This window comes from Ranitomeya imitator, chromosome 5 (genome assembly GCF_032444005.1).
Source record: "Ranitomeya imitator isolate aRanImi1 chromosome 5, aRanImi1.pri, whole genome shotgun sequence".
In the NCBI taxonomy this organism is placed as follows: Eukaryota; Metazoa; Chordata; class Amphibia; order Anura; family Dendrobatidae; genus Ranitomeya; species Ranitomeya imitator.
This window is the reverse complement of record NC_091286.1, coordinates 536,654,816-536,671,085: the sequence shown is the minus strand read 5'-3', so window position 1 is coordinate 536,671,085 and position 16,270 is coordinate 536,654,816. Positions and strand designations below refer to the sequence as shown.

The following is a 16,270-nucleotide window of genomic DNA, read 5'->3' as shown; positions in this document are numbered from 1 at the left end:
AGAGAGAGCGGTGGGTCTGTGGACAGTTCGAGGGGTGGAGCGTGGAGGCGGGGCTGGGGTGGAGCCTGGGCGGAGTCTCAAGGGGGCCCCGAAAATTTTGCCAGTATGGGGCCCCGAAATTTCTAGTGGCAGCCCTGAGTAACACACTTGAGTAATAATTTTAACTGTGGAAATAAAATGGGATTGATTTCATTGTACATGAAAAAGTCCAATCTATCACCAATCTTACATGAATGAAAATCTCCTGCAGATAGTAAACTACTTTCAGTTCCTATTTCTCAGCCATGTGTTTGTAGATGACAAAACATGAGAGATAGGTACAGAAATCCCATCCTGCGAACTCCTTTATTATAAATGATGTCATAATTAAATGCAATCTACCCTAAACAAAACTGTACAATTGCACATGAGATTCTCCTCTCTGCCCTAATTCATGTTTCTATGTGTAAAGTATATAGTGCACACTGACATCCTTCATTCCATGAATATTTCTTCTAATTGATTCCCTTGTTCTGTGAGCTGTAGTCATATTATACATGAGTTTGCAACATGAGATGGAAAAGTCGCTCCCTACCTGTTCTTGTGGAACATAACACCAGGTAGGAAGCCTCTGAAGTAACACTACCTGCTGAGTTCTGCCTTCCATTCGGCAGAGAGAAGAAGGTATTGCTTTTAACCTAGCTTTCTTTGAAGAGGTTACTTCCATGGCTTCTCAAGGTAAGTCAATAAACAATGGTTCTTGATTTTAAACATGCATTGATTATGCAGCCTCACAATATATCAGGGTAGTAGAACGTAACAGTAGCATCAGACCAGCAAGATAGAGAAGATGTTTATTTATGATCGCCTCTTATTGTGTTCAATTCATATTTATAAGTTTACTTTCCTTGTTTTCTTACCGATGACACGCGCACCTTAATAAACACATCGTTTCTGGCATTTGAATAGAACAGACACTTTTATGCACCATTGTATTTTTGTAATAGAATACTTGGTAAGTACAAGTTTTTAAATACACTTTTACAAACGTACTATGGCTGTAACACTTCTACGATCTTCAATTCTACTTAGTTGAGCTTGGATATAGGATCCTATAGTGAACCACGTCCAACCCAGCAGGACTGCAGGAAGGTCTAAACACTGATCCGGACAAATGTAATGCACTATTGTCCAGAAACAAAGGCAGACATATCATTGGTGTAACCAGTGCAGTCGCACAAGCACTCAATCGGTAATGTGCCCACTTCCACCTCCAAAATAGGTGGAAATGTGTATTATGATAATCTATTGGACATTGCTCTCCATATAGTATGATGGCCCCCACATAACCCTCCATATAGTATAATGGCCCCCACATAGCCCTCCAAATAGTATAATGGACCCCACATTGCCTTCCATGTAGTGTAATGGGTCCCACATTGCCCTCCATGTAGCACAGTGCACAATGCACCCTCACTGCCCTCCATAAAGTATAATGCACTCCCACAGTACTCCATATAGTATAATGATCCCCCACTGCCCTCCATATAGTATCATGTTCCTCCATTACCCTATATATAGAATAATGCGCCCATTGCCCTCCATATAGTACAAGGCATCCCCATTGCATTCCACATAGTATAAAGCACCCACCAAAGTCCTTCATATAGTATAATGCACCTGTATTGTCCTCCATATAGTATAATGCACCCCAAGTGCCCTCCATATAGTATAATAAACCCCCCATTGCCTTTCATATATAATAATGTGCCCCACTGCAATTCATATAGTATAATGCGCCTCCAAGCAGTATAATGCACCACAAAATGTACTCATTGATTAAAAAAATAAATACTTTCTTCTGGTCTCCTCAGCATGTGGTCTGAAGCACCGCACATCTCCGCGCAGCCGGCATCATGTAGTAGTGTCATCGCGCCCACTGTGCTAAGATGTCAGATCTCAGATGCTGATGCAAATGGCTTCCCTCGTCCATTATTGTGTTCAACTGTATTGGCATCCATGATGCCGATACAGTTGAAGGTGTGATGCAGGGGGGCTGTAAAGCGGTCTGCCGCCATGGGTGGTATGCCACTGGTGATATACCAAAACAAAGTAGCAAGTGAAGTGTAAAGGAAATGATGCATGATTTTCTAAATATAAATCTGAAAGGTGTGATGTGAATTTGTATTCAGCCCTCCAAAGTCAGGGCTTGGATATAGGATCCACGTCCAACACAACAGAAGAACTGCAGCAAGGTCTAGACACTGATCTAGACACATGTAAAGCTTGTGCAACTATTGTCCAGAAACAAGGGCAGACATACAGGTGCAGCTCGCAAAATTAGAATATCAGCAAAAAGTTAACTTATTTCAGTTCTTCAATACAAAAAATGATACTCATATATTAGATAGGAAATTCTACCGAAACGCGCATCGGGGCGCGTTGTGCACACGGACATTAACCCCTAAAGGTTTCCTGTATGTGTTTATTGTTGTTTTTTTTTTATTCTCTGACCTTGTTTTTGGCTGAGCAGTGGCTCTGATATCTATACTGGCTCTGGTATTTATACTTGACCGGTGTGAACACCTTATGTTTGCTGTGGCACTTGTGCACTTTATTTATTGATACACTATGCTATTATCTTCTTATATTTGATGCACTTTTGCAAATTTCAAACAATATATTTTGTTATTTTTTAATACCATATTGGATGTTCCTCACCGTTCCTTGTTCACTTATTATTATTTATCCTATGTTTTTCAGCATCAGGTCTCCTTTTAATCATATTGTGGGTTATTTATATATTTATTTATCAATTATATTATTAATTATTAATACTATTATATGTCCTATAGTGCACGTCTTCTTTATTTCTTTTTTATTTCTTTTTTTAATCATGTTATGTCATTTGACCATCTGCTATTAAAATAAAGATTAATATATGCATATCCTAGCCTAGTATTTTTCTTTCTTTTAGTCTACGTCTCTTGGGCTTTGGTTGTTTTCTACCACAAGCGCCATATATCTTATTTAATATATCTATATATACACCATATCTATTCACTTTATTTAGATACATAAATTATATTACATTGGTTTATATTTATGTGTGTGTGTGGTTTTTTAGTTAAAGTCAAAACTTTGTAGGACCACCTTTAGCTGCAATTAATGCTGTAAGTATTTTTGAGTATGGCTCTACCAGCTTATCATTTCTAGAGAATGATATTTTTGCCCATCCTTCTTTGCAAACTAGCTTTAGCTGAGTGAGATTGGATGGAGACCATCTTTGAACAGCAATTTTTAAAGGTACAGTCACACTTAACGATATCGCTAGCGATCCGTGACGTTGCAGCGTCCTGGCTAGCGATATCGTTCAGCTTGACAGGCAGCAGCGATCAAGATCCTGCTGGGAGATCGTTGGTCGCTGCAGAAAGTCCAGAAGTTTATTTTGTCGCTGGACTCCCTGCAGACATCGCTGAATCGGCGTGTGTGACGCCGATTCAGCGATGTCTTCACTGGTAACAAGGGTAAACATCGGGTTACTAAGCGCAGGGCCGCAGGGCCGCGCTTAGTAACCCGATGTTTACCCTGGTTAACAGCGTAAAAGTAAAAAAAAAAAAAAAAACACTACATACTTACCTTCCGCTGTCTGTCCTCGGTGCTGTGCTTCTCTGCACTGGCTGTGAGCGCCGGACAGCCGGAAAGCACAGCGGTGACGTCACCGCTCTGCTTTCCAGCCGCTGTGCTCACAGTCAGTGCAGGAAAGCACAGCGCCGAGGACAGACAGCAGAAGGTAAGTATGTAGTGGTTTTTTTTTTTACTTTTATGATGGTAACCAGGGTAAACATCGGGTTACTAAGCGCGGCCCTGCGCTTAGTAACCCGATGTTTACCCTGGTTACCGGCATCGTTGGTCGCTGGAGAGCTGTCTGTGTGACAGCTCTCCAGCGACCAAACAGCGACGCTGCAGCGATCGACATCGTTGTTGGTATCGCTGCAGCGTCGCTGAGTGTGAAGGTACCTTAAGTCTTGCCACAGATTCTCAGTGGGATTTAGGTCTGAACATTGACTGGGCCATTCATACACATGAATATGCTCCTATCTAAACCATTTCATTGCAGCTCTGGCAGTATGTCTAGGGTTGTTGTCCTGCTGGGAGCCAAACCTATGACCCCTTCTCAAGTCTTTTTCTGCCACATGCAAGCTGTGTCCCCTATGCGGTTTTTTGAAAACTGTAAATGGGACTTCTTATGACTTGCGTTCACAAATGTCTAACTTCTTGCCACTCATCAATAAAGGCTAGATTTGTGGAGTATACGACTTAGGCCGGAGTCACACTACCGTAGAATATGGCTGAGTGCTATGCGAGAAAACATCACATAGCACTCGGCCCAGTGTTAATCTATGGGGCAGTTCAGATCAGCATTTTTTTCTCAGGCATATTCAGCATGCATGTAAAATTGCAGCAGGCTCTGATTGTACATGTATATCTTTCGAGACTCTCCAATGCAAGCCTATGGGGCGAGAAAAAAATCACACAGCACTCTGACCGATTTTTACACACAGATGTCCTTTGAAAAGCTGGCAATTCAGCAGCTGTGTACAGTAAAATCACAGCGTGATTGGTTTGAATAGAATAGATAGAATAGATATGTACACATAGAATAGATAGACATAAAGATGTCAGTGACAGATAGATAGATAAATAGATATAACTGCTGCATACAGTAAAATCTGAAAAAAATGGCGGTGGCTCCCACTTAATTTTCTTAACCAGCAGAGGGAAAGCCGCCATCTGGAGGTAAATGTTTATATCCTGGAAAGGGGATAATACCCATGTAGCTTCCTTGGCTATTAATATCATCTCACATCTGTATACTTAGCCTTTACTGGCTATTAAAATGGGGGACCCCCCAAAAAAAATGACATAGGGTCCCCCTGTAATAAATAACCAGCAAAGCCTAGGCAGACAGCTGTGGGCTGATATTAAAAGTCTAGGAAGGGGGCATGGATACTGGCCTCCCAGGCTTCAGAACACAATAAGGAGCATTCAATTGACAATTCACACAATTTGGTGAATTCAAATCTTGATGGATCTGCTTATCTCTACTTGTGACTGATCTGTTGCAGTTGCATCATTGCATTTAAAGAGGAAGAGATCCACAAGACAAGCAGAATGATCGTTAATCATGAGTAACTTGAAAATTCCTCGCAAGCAATGCATTGCTGGACTTCCCTGACTTGCAAATAGAAGAATAACAATAGTATCCATTACAAAATAGCTATTTGCACCCTATTTTTAACATTTACTATTCCCTATATATAAGACAGGTTCACTAAAGGTTTTGTACAAGCCTATGGTCTGTTGTTACAAGACAAGAATAAAGGTACCTTCACACTGAACAACATTACAACGATAACGATAGCGATCCGTGACGTTGCAGCGTCCTGGATAGCGATATCGTTGTGTTTGACACGCAGCAGCGATCAGGATCTTGCTGTGACATCGCTGGTCGGAGCAGAAAGTCCAGAACTTTATTTTGTCGCTGGATCACCCGCTGACATCGCTGAATCAGCGTGTGTGACGCCGATCCAGCGATGTGTTCACTGGTAACCAGGGTAAATATCGGGTAACTAAGTGCAGGGCCACACTTAGTAACCCAATGTTTACCCTGGTTACCATTGTAAATGTAAAAAAAATGTCAGCGCCGGCCGTAAAGCAGAGCACAGCGTTGACGTCACCGCTCTGCTTTACGGCTGGCGCTTACACAGGATGCAGGAGGAGTGCAGGGAAGCGGACGCCGGGGACGTGACAGGCACCGGAATGTGAGTATGTGTTTTTTTTTTATATTTACAATGGTAACCAGGGTAAACATCGGGTTACTAAGCGCGGCCCTGCGCTTAGTAACCCGATGTTTACCCTGGTTACCCGGGGACTTCGGCATCGTTGGTCGCTGGAGAGAGCTGTCTGTGTGACAGCTCTCCAGCGACCACACAAGGACTTTCCAACGATCACGGCCAGGTCGTATCGCTGGTCGTGATCGTTGGAAAGTTGCTGAGTGTGATGTGACGGTACCTTAAGTGATGTCAATGATCAGTGAATGATAAGACACCATTGAAAAATCCACACAGTTGATATACTTTAGACGCAGGCAATGTGCAAGTAGACTTCATTGCAGATTGTTAACATACATGAGACAACTCAATTCCCTTAATTTAATTACCTTTCATCAAGAACACAAAAGAGCAGAGCACTGAGATACTGAAGCTGCACGACGAGTGGAGATCGTTGTTGAATTATTTACTGCATACTTATACATTTTTAAATAGCAGCTCACAGAGGTTTTGGAAACTTTTTCAGGGTGGTCTGGCACTAAACAATGGAAAGGAACAGTGTCGGGAAGAAGTGATGTGTAGCAGTGAGACTCTTGTGATGTCAGACTCTGAAGTGTTTGCTTTTCCATTATGTCTAATTAACACATAAGAGACAATGTGCAGTAAAAGGCATTTGCTGAATTCTCTCATTTTCAGAATTGCTAAGCTGGAAAAAAAAGATTTCACAAAAGGCATTTCACTCACTGGCATTAAGAATGTCAGTACAACAATTATCTATACTGATTAATAGAAGGCAGGCGTTGTTAGTGGAGTAATGGAAGCAAATGATAACAGAATTGACACTTCACTTCTAAAATAAGGGGGGGAAAAACAGCAGAACCTTTCTGGAAATAATAGAGCTGTCAACTCTAGTTTGTAAAAGCACAAAGTGGCCCCAGGAAATCAGACATTAAAATGACCACTGCATCACCATGTCTCAGATATACAACTTACACACATGTATTTACTGACAGCATTGATTGTGCAATATGGACAGAGGCTAAAAGTGTCCAACTTTAATATAATGATGAGTTTAATGAGGAAGTATATTGTTCCCATTCCCTCTTATGGGACTGAAGATGTTCCATAAATGCATTAGATACATCCTCTGGTCCTATATCTAAGGCTGGTGATACACATTAGATGGCTGTCCGCTGATCAATGCTTTGGCTGATCACTCAGCTGAAAGTCATCTCATCCAACACTTGCATATACAGGAGCACTGGCTTGTCAAGAGGAAGATAAGAGACACCAGACCCAACAATGCAGATGAGCTGAAAGCTGCTATCAAAGCAACCTGGGCTTCCATAACACCTCAGCAGCGCCACAGACTGATCACCTCCTTGCCAAGCTGCATTGTGCAGAAATTGATGCAAAAGGAGCCCTGACCAAGTATTGAGCGCATTTGCTGAACACACATTTCAGTATACAAACATTTATACATTGATATTAAAATCACTTTTTCAAGCTGGTGTTTTAAAGTATTCTAATTTACTGAGATAATGACTTTTGGGTTTTCATTGGCTGTAAGCCACAATCATCAACATTAACAGAAATAAACACATAAAATAGATAACTGTTTGTAATGACTATATAATATATGGGTTTCACTTTTTCTATTGAAGAACTGAAATAAATTAAGTTTTTGATGATATTCTAATTTTGTGAGATGCAATTGCACAATAGATATATCGCCTGACTACTCCACATGTACCGAAGCGTTTATGTGTTTTCGATGAGAAGAGATTAGAAAGTTGATGTCGGACACCCCTGGCAAAGGCTTACCTGCCAGAGAGTAAAGGATTGGGTGTCTCAATTTACACTGCCAGATCCCTCCCTATTTTAGGAACCTTCTTATACTTATCAAGCAGATTTCCATGAATAGAGGCAGCTCTATTCACTGTAATGGCATAACGTAAGCTGGTTCTGAAGCATATTCACCAATCTCAAACTGATTATTGCTGTCCCCTATCAGCGCAAAGTGTAAAAGCAGTAAAACCCTTTTCAAGTAAAAGGAACATAAGATAATATTATCAGAATTTGCTGTGCATTTGAATGTCATCTACAATCCATAAACAGCCATGGCAGACTGGGCAGAAGCTGCAGTATCACCCAATGGTTGTACTGAATGAATATCCAGAGAAATGTCTAGTTCCATATTCAACGAGCTGCTGCTCCATAACACCCTGGCACTTTACAGGAAAATCGCATTCCAGTCCCAATGTGTTAGCGGGTGATGGGACTACATTCACTTGGAGGCCCCAGGTCTCTGCTTTCTCCAGGCCTTCATCTTCAGTAATCACCGCACATATCTCAGGGGACAGTTTGTCTCAACAATCAAAATTTTACTGGACAGTTCAAGTTCACCAGATTGTAACACAAGAGGATAAGACACTCTTCGTAGTACCTGTGCCGAGCCCTGAGCTCCAGACATTGCAGGAATGTCAGCAAGGGATTCCAGTAAGGCTTCCCACTTCTCCGAACGATAGATGCTTGTCCACTGCAACATTGAACTTTACTTTGTTTACTGCACTTTCCTATCTGCTTTGCTATCAAGAAGCAGCTCCCTTTTTACTGGGGCTTTCCCATCTCACTATGGGCTAGTCCCAAACCTTAACTATGCCTGTCCCTATGTCTGTAGCTAACATATATATTTTTACAAATACAATGCATTGCATACATTAAACATAGTGTATTTATACTAATTTTTTTATTCTTTGGTTACTGCCTTATGTCCTAAAACCTAACCTATGTATTTTATCACTTACCTCATACTTTACACTTCCCATATTCCTACGTCACCCTATGCCTATTATACTAACAATACTTGTTCCCCATGATACATTAATCAGTTTACCCCTATAATACTTATCACAATCTATGCATTACACAATACAGAATATATATAAAATGAATGGCACAATACACATTATAATATACAGCACAGCGAGATTGGTGAATCCAGGAGTAGGAACACAGTAGTACAGTCCACCACTCTTACATTAGCATCTTCAAAAGCATTTAATATTTATTAAATATATAATATATATAATTTTTTTTCTTTTTTTCTTTTTTTGGTATTCACATTTAATATTTATTATTTATTTATTTTACTTAGTTATGTGGCACCATTAACTTCTGCAGTACTTTGCAGCATTATCCTCACTGTCCCCATATTGGTATGTGCCCTGGCCTCCCATCACATGAAAATAGTGTCCATTACTCTGCATACCTATGGCTTCACTTTCTTTGCCATCAGGCTCCTCTCTGCTCAATTGTAGGCTCCCTATAGATGGTTCCGCATAAACAGAGACAGTCCATTTCAACTTTCAAATCAACAACTTTACTGTTTTCTTTACCGAGCACATCCATATTCTTCACAGCACTTACAACAGGTGTCACATTGCACATTTCTTCCTCTTTCCATGCACTTCTCTCTCTGTCACACAGCACGTACCCGGTCTAACTGTATTGAATGGTTCCTCAGCATCCTCCATGCTCAGGTCTGCTACATGTAGACCTTTCTTTGTCTGTTTCACCCCAGACATGAGATTATAAGCCTCCGAAGTCAGTTGCCACATGGCGAGCGACCTGCCCATCTGTACTGTCTCTTGCGGTGACACAGCATTCTCCTGGTCCAAACTCACTGCATCTGAGAGTTCCCTCAGCTGATTTGCACAGGGCAGCACGGTGGCGCAGTGGTTAGCATAGCAGCCTTGCAGCGCTGGAGTCCTGGGTTCTAATCCCACCTTGGACAACATCTGCAAAGAGTTTGTATGTTCTCTCCGTGTTTGCGTGGGTTTCCTCCGGGCACTCCGGTTTCCTCCCACATTCCAAAGACATACTGATAGGGAATCTAGATTGTGAGCCCCATCTGGGACAGTGATGATAATGTGTGCAAACTGTAAAGCGCTGCGGAATATGTTAGCGCTATATAAAAATAAAGATTATTATTATTATTATTATCTGAGGACATCAGCCCACGCGATAAGTTGTCACATTATGGAGCCACCTGCATCCCCGTACTGTCACTGCTTCTGTCTTAAGCTTCTTTTCCTGCTGCTGTTCTGGCCTACAACTGTTCAGGCCTTGTGCTGAGGATGGCTGGGCAGGGCTTCCCCCTTAATCAACGTTGCGTGGTCACTGTTATCATTCTGGGCAATTAAGCCCATGCAGGCAGTTTGAGCACCCTGGCACGACTGAGTCCTATCAGGAAATCCTCCCTCTCTTAAGGTACCATCACATTTAGCGACGCTGCAGCGATCCAGACAACGATCCCGATCGCTGCAGCGTCACTGTTTGGTCGCTGGAGAGCTGTCACACAGACAGCTCTCCAGCGACCAACGATGCCGGTAACCAGGGTAAACATCGGGTTACTAAGCACAGGGCTGTCCCCCGGCGCTGTGCTTCTCTGCACTGACTGTGAGCACCAGCCGGAAAGCACAGCGGTGACGTCACTGCTGTGCTCTGCTTTCCGGCTGGCCGGCACTCACAGTGCAGAGAAGCACAGCGCCGGAGGACAGACAGTGGAAGGTAAGTATGTAGTGTTTTTTTTTTTTTAAGTTTACGCTGGTAACCAGGGTAAACATCGGGTTACTAAGCGCGGCCCTGCGCTTAGTAACCCGATGTTTACCCTGGTTACCAGTGAAGACCTCGCTGAATCGGCGTCACACACGCCGATTCAGCGTTGTCTGCGGGAAGTCCAGCGACGAAATAAAGTTCTGGACTTTCTGCTCCGACCAACGATGGCACAGCAGGATCCTGATCGCTGCTACCTGTCAAACTGAACGATATCGCTATCCAGGACGCTGCAACGTCACGGATCGCTAGCGATATCGTTCAGTGTGAAGGTACCTTTAGCTGCAGCTGACCCCTCCTAAGTTAACTATTTACTGTACTAAGCTTCTAGTAATATTCTTTTATTATCTAATCCTACTAGTGTCCTAATTAAGGTACTGCGCTTTCCCTAAGTAACCATCTACATTAAACAGCGTATACATCAAGACAATATATAAAGATTTGAACATAGCAGGGCTAGATACGGCATTTAAATACAACAATATATAAATAGTTAACTGGGACGTGATTGGGCACAAAACCATTTTTATGGCCCTATTACATAGTGACAACATATACACTGACTAGATAACATCCCTATACCTATAACTAATACTATCAAAGAGTAAAAACAAAAATAATGATATAATATGTTCTTTTGATTCAGCCAAACCATGACATATAATACCACCATGATATGGTCTGTTATAATTCAGAGAAGACCAGTGTGCACACAATACTTCCTGTCCACCTGTGCTGATCAGTGCTAATTCATTTCCATGTATATCTTAATAAGTAGCTGAATGGTGCTTTACTTGTATAAAGAATGCATAGTCATACAAGAAATAAATCAAGAACATCAATTATGTTTTCCCGCCTTTCTTTTTCTAGACATTAAATCCAAAGCAGATAAAGACGTTGAGAATATTCTACCTGGTACACCTCATCTAGAGGATAGTGAGAAGAAGGATTCTTCTCCACCATGGAAATCTTCAGATACAAAGCTTCCAGAACCACAGTTCTTGGTACCACCTGGTCTGGAACACTTGAGCAAGGTGACATATTTATTTGCATGTTATAAGTTTGGTGAAGCGTTGCTATAATAAAATTTAGTAAGCTTAATATTTACATTTATATCTGAGGTCCCTAAGATAACATTAGGATAAGAACTGGTTAAGAAAAGGAGGATTTCCGAGTTGGGAGGCGCCAGGGTAGTGACAGTTGAGACACTTCCTGGTTTCAGTCAGTTAGAGTGTGGGACAAGGTGAAGTGAGGCTACTGAGGTCACAAGTTCAGGAGAAGTCCAGTGGTCCAGGGCCTTGGGTCCGAAAGTTATACAGACATGAAGGGAAAAGTGCAGCGAGGAAGGAATAGCAAATAGGTACAGCAGGAAATCCCAAAATGTCCGAAACCTATGGTCTGGAAAAAATTGGAAAGCGCCATCCCTGATTTCACCCTCAGAGGTGAAAATAGGCAGGGAACTCCGAGTACGAACTAGTGTGGCTAGTTGGGACGTTGTGGTACCGGAGGGAACAGTACGGGAATAAAGGAACAGCAGAGAGGAAAGTATCTAGGATTGTTGGAAGATTACTGTGTAACGCCAGTGACTGAAATGGACGTATTAAGTAAAGTTGTTTTGTAAAAAATGAACTTGGACTCTGTCAATCTGTGTGCTGATGTCTGAAGTCGAGGCACACATCACACGGCATTTGGGACTTTGTAATTTTTTTGCAGGGAGCCAGGGTGTGCTGCAGCAGGAACCCCTCGCCATGACTACCACCCTAGTCACCTCTCAGGGTAACCAAAGCATACATCACCTCAGCCTACTATCCAGCTCTGGCAACTCATTCTTGACCTTCCAGACAAAACTAGAGGTCATCTCCTAAGAGAAGTGCCCACAGTACAAGTCATTTCCTTCTCTGTGTCAAGGCATGAGCTTACACTATTCAGCAGGCCATTTCTCTCTCAGCAGGCCATCATGTATGCATGCCATCTCCTCTGGCATCGGGTGGGTAGCATCCCTTTCCCAGAAACTATGCCTCTGCTACACAAAGCACCTCTCCAGTAGAGATGAGGAAATTTCCTCGGGTTCCATCTTATTTGGCAAGTTGTAGCACTTACCGGATAAGCTGCAGAGGGTACCCGGCTTCCTGGATCGCGCCGGCCGATCAACTGATCGGTGCCGCAGCTGCATGTGTCACGCCTGTGTCACAGTCACAACACATGCATGGAGAGCCTGTTTGTTGGGTCTTTTTGTATTGAAGAACTGAAATAAATTAACTTTTTGATCATATTCCAATTTTGTGAGAAGCAACTGTGAGTAGAAAATATGTTTACATTATAACTGAATTCAGATGTTTTTACAGATACAGCACATCATTATTCATCAAGAAGTGGAACTCTTAGGGGGTAAGTAGCATAACATTGTACAGTTACAATGTGACGAGGACAACACATCAGAGACATATTAAGATGTTTAGCTTTAAAACTGTGAATAATAGTTTAAGGAGCATCACCCCAATGACAGTGAGCTGTTTAATGGAGAACAGGGAATGCTGGGAGTTGTAGTTTAGCAAGAGCTGAAGTGTAGTAGATTACTGACTTTATGCAATTGAGCAATGCATAAGCGCTTCTTTCTCTTGAACTAATGAGTAGTGTTGAGCATTCCGATACCGCAAGTATCGGGTATCGGCCGATACTTGCGGTATCGGAATTCCGATACCGAGATCCGATACTTTTGTGGTATCGGGTATCGGTATCGGATCCATAGTAAGGTGTAAAATAAAGAATTCAAATAAAAAATATTGATATATTCACCTCTCCGGCGGCCCCTGGACATCACTGCGGGTAACCGGCAGGCTTCTTTGTTTAAAATGCGCGCGTTTAGGACCTGAGGAATGACATCGTGGCTTCTGATTGGTCGCGTGCCGCCCATGTGACCGCCACGCGACCAATCAGAAGCCGCGACGTCATTCCTCAGGTCCTAAATTCCTAGAATGAGCGCGTTTAGGACCTGAGGAATGACGTTGCGGCTTCTGATTGGTCGCGTGCCGCCCATGTGACCGCCACGCGACCAATCAGAAGCTGCGACGGCATTCTCAGGCACTAAACTCCTCATTCTAGGAATTTAGGACCTGAGGAATGACGTCGCAGCTTCTGATTGGTCGCGTGGCGGTCACATGGGCGGCACGCGACCAATCAGAAGCCGCGATGTCATTCCTCAGGTCCTAAACGCGCGCATTTTAAACAAAGAAGCCTGCCGGTTACCCGCGGTGATGTCCAGGGGCCGCCGGAGAGGTGAATATATCAATATTTTTTATTTTAATTCTTTATTTTACACATTAATATGGATCCCAGGGCCTGAAGGAGAGTTTCCTCTCCTTCAGACCCTGGGAACCATCAGGATACCTTCCGATACTTGGTGTCCCATTGACTTGTATTGGTATCGGGTATCGGTATCGGCGATATCCGATACTTTTCGGGTATCGGCCGATACTATCCGATACCGATACTTTCAAGCATCGGACGGTATCGCTCAACACTACTAATGAGTCAAGAAATAAAGTATTATAAACCCATTAATTATACAAGAGTTATAAGGGGATTCCTGCATTGCCTTTTGAAAAAGCAGGTTTTTGCTATACAATCCGATAAACTACTAAGATTTGTAACGCTAGCGAATATACAGTATGTGTGCCCCCAAAAAATGCACTTTATACAATAGAAAAACTGAAAAAGTGTGAAAACAGTGCCAGGATGGAAGTAATCAATACAATATATTAAAACATCATTATCAAGAATGGTATGTGCAAGCAATCCCGCCGGAAATACAAAAATTAAAATTGATGGGAGAGCCATTGTGGGAAACTACAGGGCAGAGTTAGTGCATAGTATGTCATACATGAAGCAAAAAATGAATGACAAAACATGTACCGTATATACTCGAGTATAAGCCGAGATTTTCAGCCCACTTTTTGGGCTGAAAGTCCCCATCTCGGCTTATACTCGAGTTATACCCAGGGGTCGGCAGGGGAGGGGGAGCGGGGGCTGTGTAATTATACTTACCTACTCCCGGTGCGGTCCCTGCACGTCCCTGCTTCTTTCAGCGCTGCAGCTTCTTCCTGTACTGAGCGGTCACATGATACCGCTCATTACAGTAATGAATATGTGGCTCCACCTCCCATAGATGTCTCAATTAATTTTACTTTTATTGGTATCTATTTTTATTTTTGAAATTTACTGGTAGCTGCTGCATTTTCCACCCTAGGCTTATACTCGAGTCATTAAGTTTCCTCAGTTTTTTGTGGCAAAATTAGGGGGGTCGGCTTATACTCGGGTCGGCTTATACTCGAGTATATACGGGTATATAAATTGATATTCACCAGTATTAAAATATATATATATGAATAAAAAAGGAAAACAGCACACAAAAAAATGAAAAAATGGCGTGGCAACGTTTTCGGATATGGTATCCTTTGTCAAGGCTTAAAAAAGGATACCATATCCAAAACGTTGCCACGCCATTCAGGCATTAAAAGCCCACTTTTTTCATTTTTTTGTGTGCTGTTTTCCTTTTTTATTCTTATGATTGAAACCATTGGGCCATTGGTTTGGAAAGCTCTACACAACAATTGCGGTAATATTTGATGCTGTTCCTATTTTGTCCTCTCTCTCTCTCTATATATATAGAGAGAGAGAGAGAGAGAGAGAGAACAAAATATATATATATATATATATATATATATATTTTTTTTTTTTCATAGGCCAATTTCCAATATAAGTATACAGACTGATATAGTAAATAGACCAAAAATCTATAGTGTTTGGGAGTATGGACATACAGACATTGCCATATAAAATACGGGTCAGTATATCCCACAAGTATTCAAACGTAATGGAAAAATACAATCCTAAATCACCCACCAAACACGCGAGGTGAGTTTCATCAGTGTATTTCTATGCAGCTGAACGCTCCGGTCCCGAGTGCCGGCGGCAGTGCCGGGAAGTGATGCAAGAGACTCGTGCGAGTTTCTCGCATCTCACTCGCAAGTTTGACCCCGGCCTAAAAACAAATATAGGATGTTGCAGTAAGTAAACACTGCAAGATATTTGCTGATTTTATTTCTATCCTAGGTTCTGTCTGTTATAGTCCACGGTGTGAATGTGCATATTTGCTTTGCACTTATTCCGACCCGTGCTACCCCTTATTTCTTTGGTTTTGCTTTAGTAGCTCCCTGGCTTCCGAGGTGCACTGACATATAGGGAAAAAGTCAAACCAACTCCCGTGGTTTTGCAGAGAGACGGAGATGACGACGGTTCTTACAAATCATGCTATTATGCGCACAGGGGCCCCATAACATGATGAGTGGGACAATTACACTGGGGAAACTAATGCCCATTGAATAGTTTGAAAGCTACTGCATTTGAATATTGAAACCGAAATTTAAAAATAGTTATTTAGTACACATGTTAATGAATTATACAGTAGAAAGGGCTTCAATGGCACTGTGTCCATCAATGAATATGCACCTGCTGGTGGTTTGGAGGCCATGGGTGACTAGCCAGGTTCCCTTTAATAAAACTGTCAGCTTGCCACGTGAAAACAAGCTCTCACACAGCTCTTTTATCCAAAAAGTAAAAATAAGACAGGTAGAGATAAGCAAATCACTTTGTGCGGCATACGATGCATAGGTAACCCCTTGCCATCCTGGCAAACCATAAGATGAGCCTGGAATCCCAGAGGACAAGGAATTTCGCTCAGCTCCTGTCAATGAACAGAGAGCACTGACCTACACCATGGACCAGGGTTGCATGAAGCAATCTGCTTAGAAAATGGCAAAAAATGCAAAATACTTTTTTTT

The 16,270-nt window shown here is 42.2% G+C and overlaps 1 protein-coding gene across 1 annotated transcript in view; it reads left to right on the top strand.

The window, feature by feature from the left end:
* Positions 1-12,763: 12,763 nt before the first annotated feature.
* LOC138637842 (phospholipid scramblase family member 5-like) overlaps positions 12,764-16,270 on the top strand; it is a 170,932-nt gene continuing 167,425 nt past the window's right edge. The window contains exon 1 of the mRNA XM_069726766.1: positions 12,764-12,818. Within this exon, the coding sequence (XP_069582867.1) occupies positions 12,764-12,818 (55 nt within the window). The remainder of the gene's footprint in view (positions 12,819-16,270) is intronic.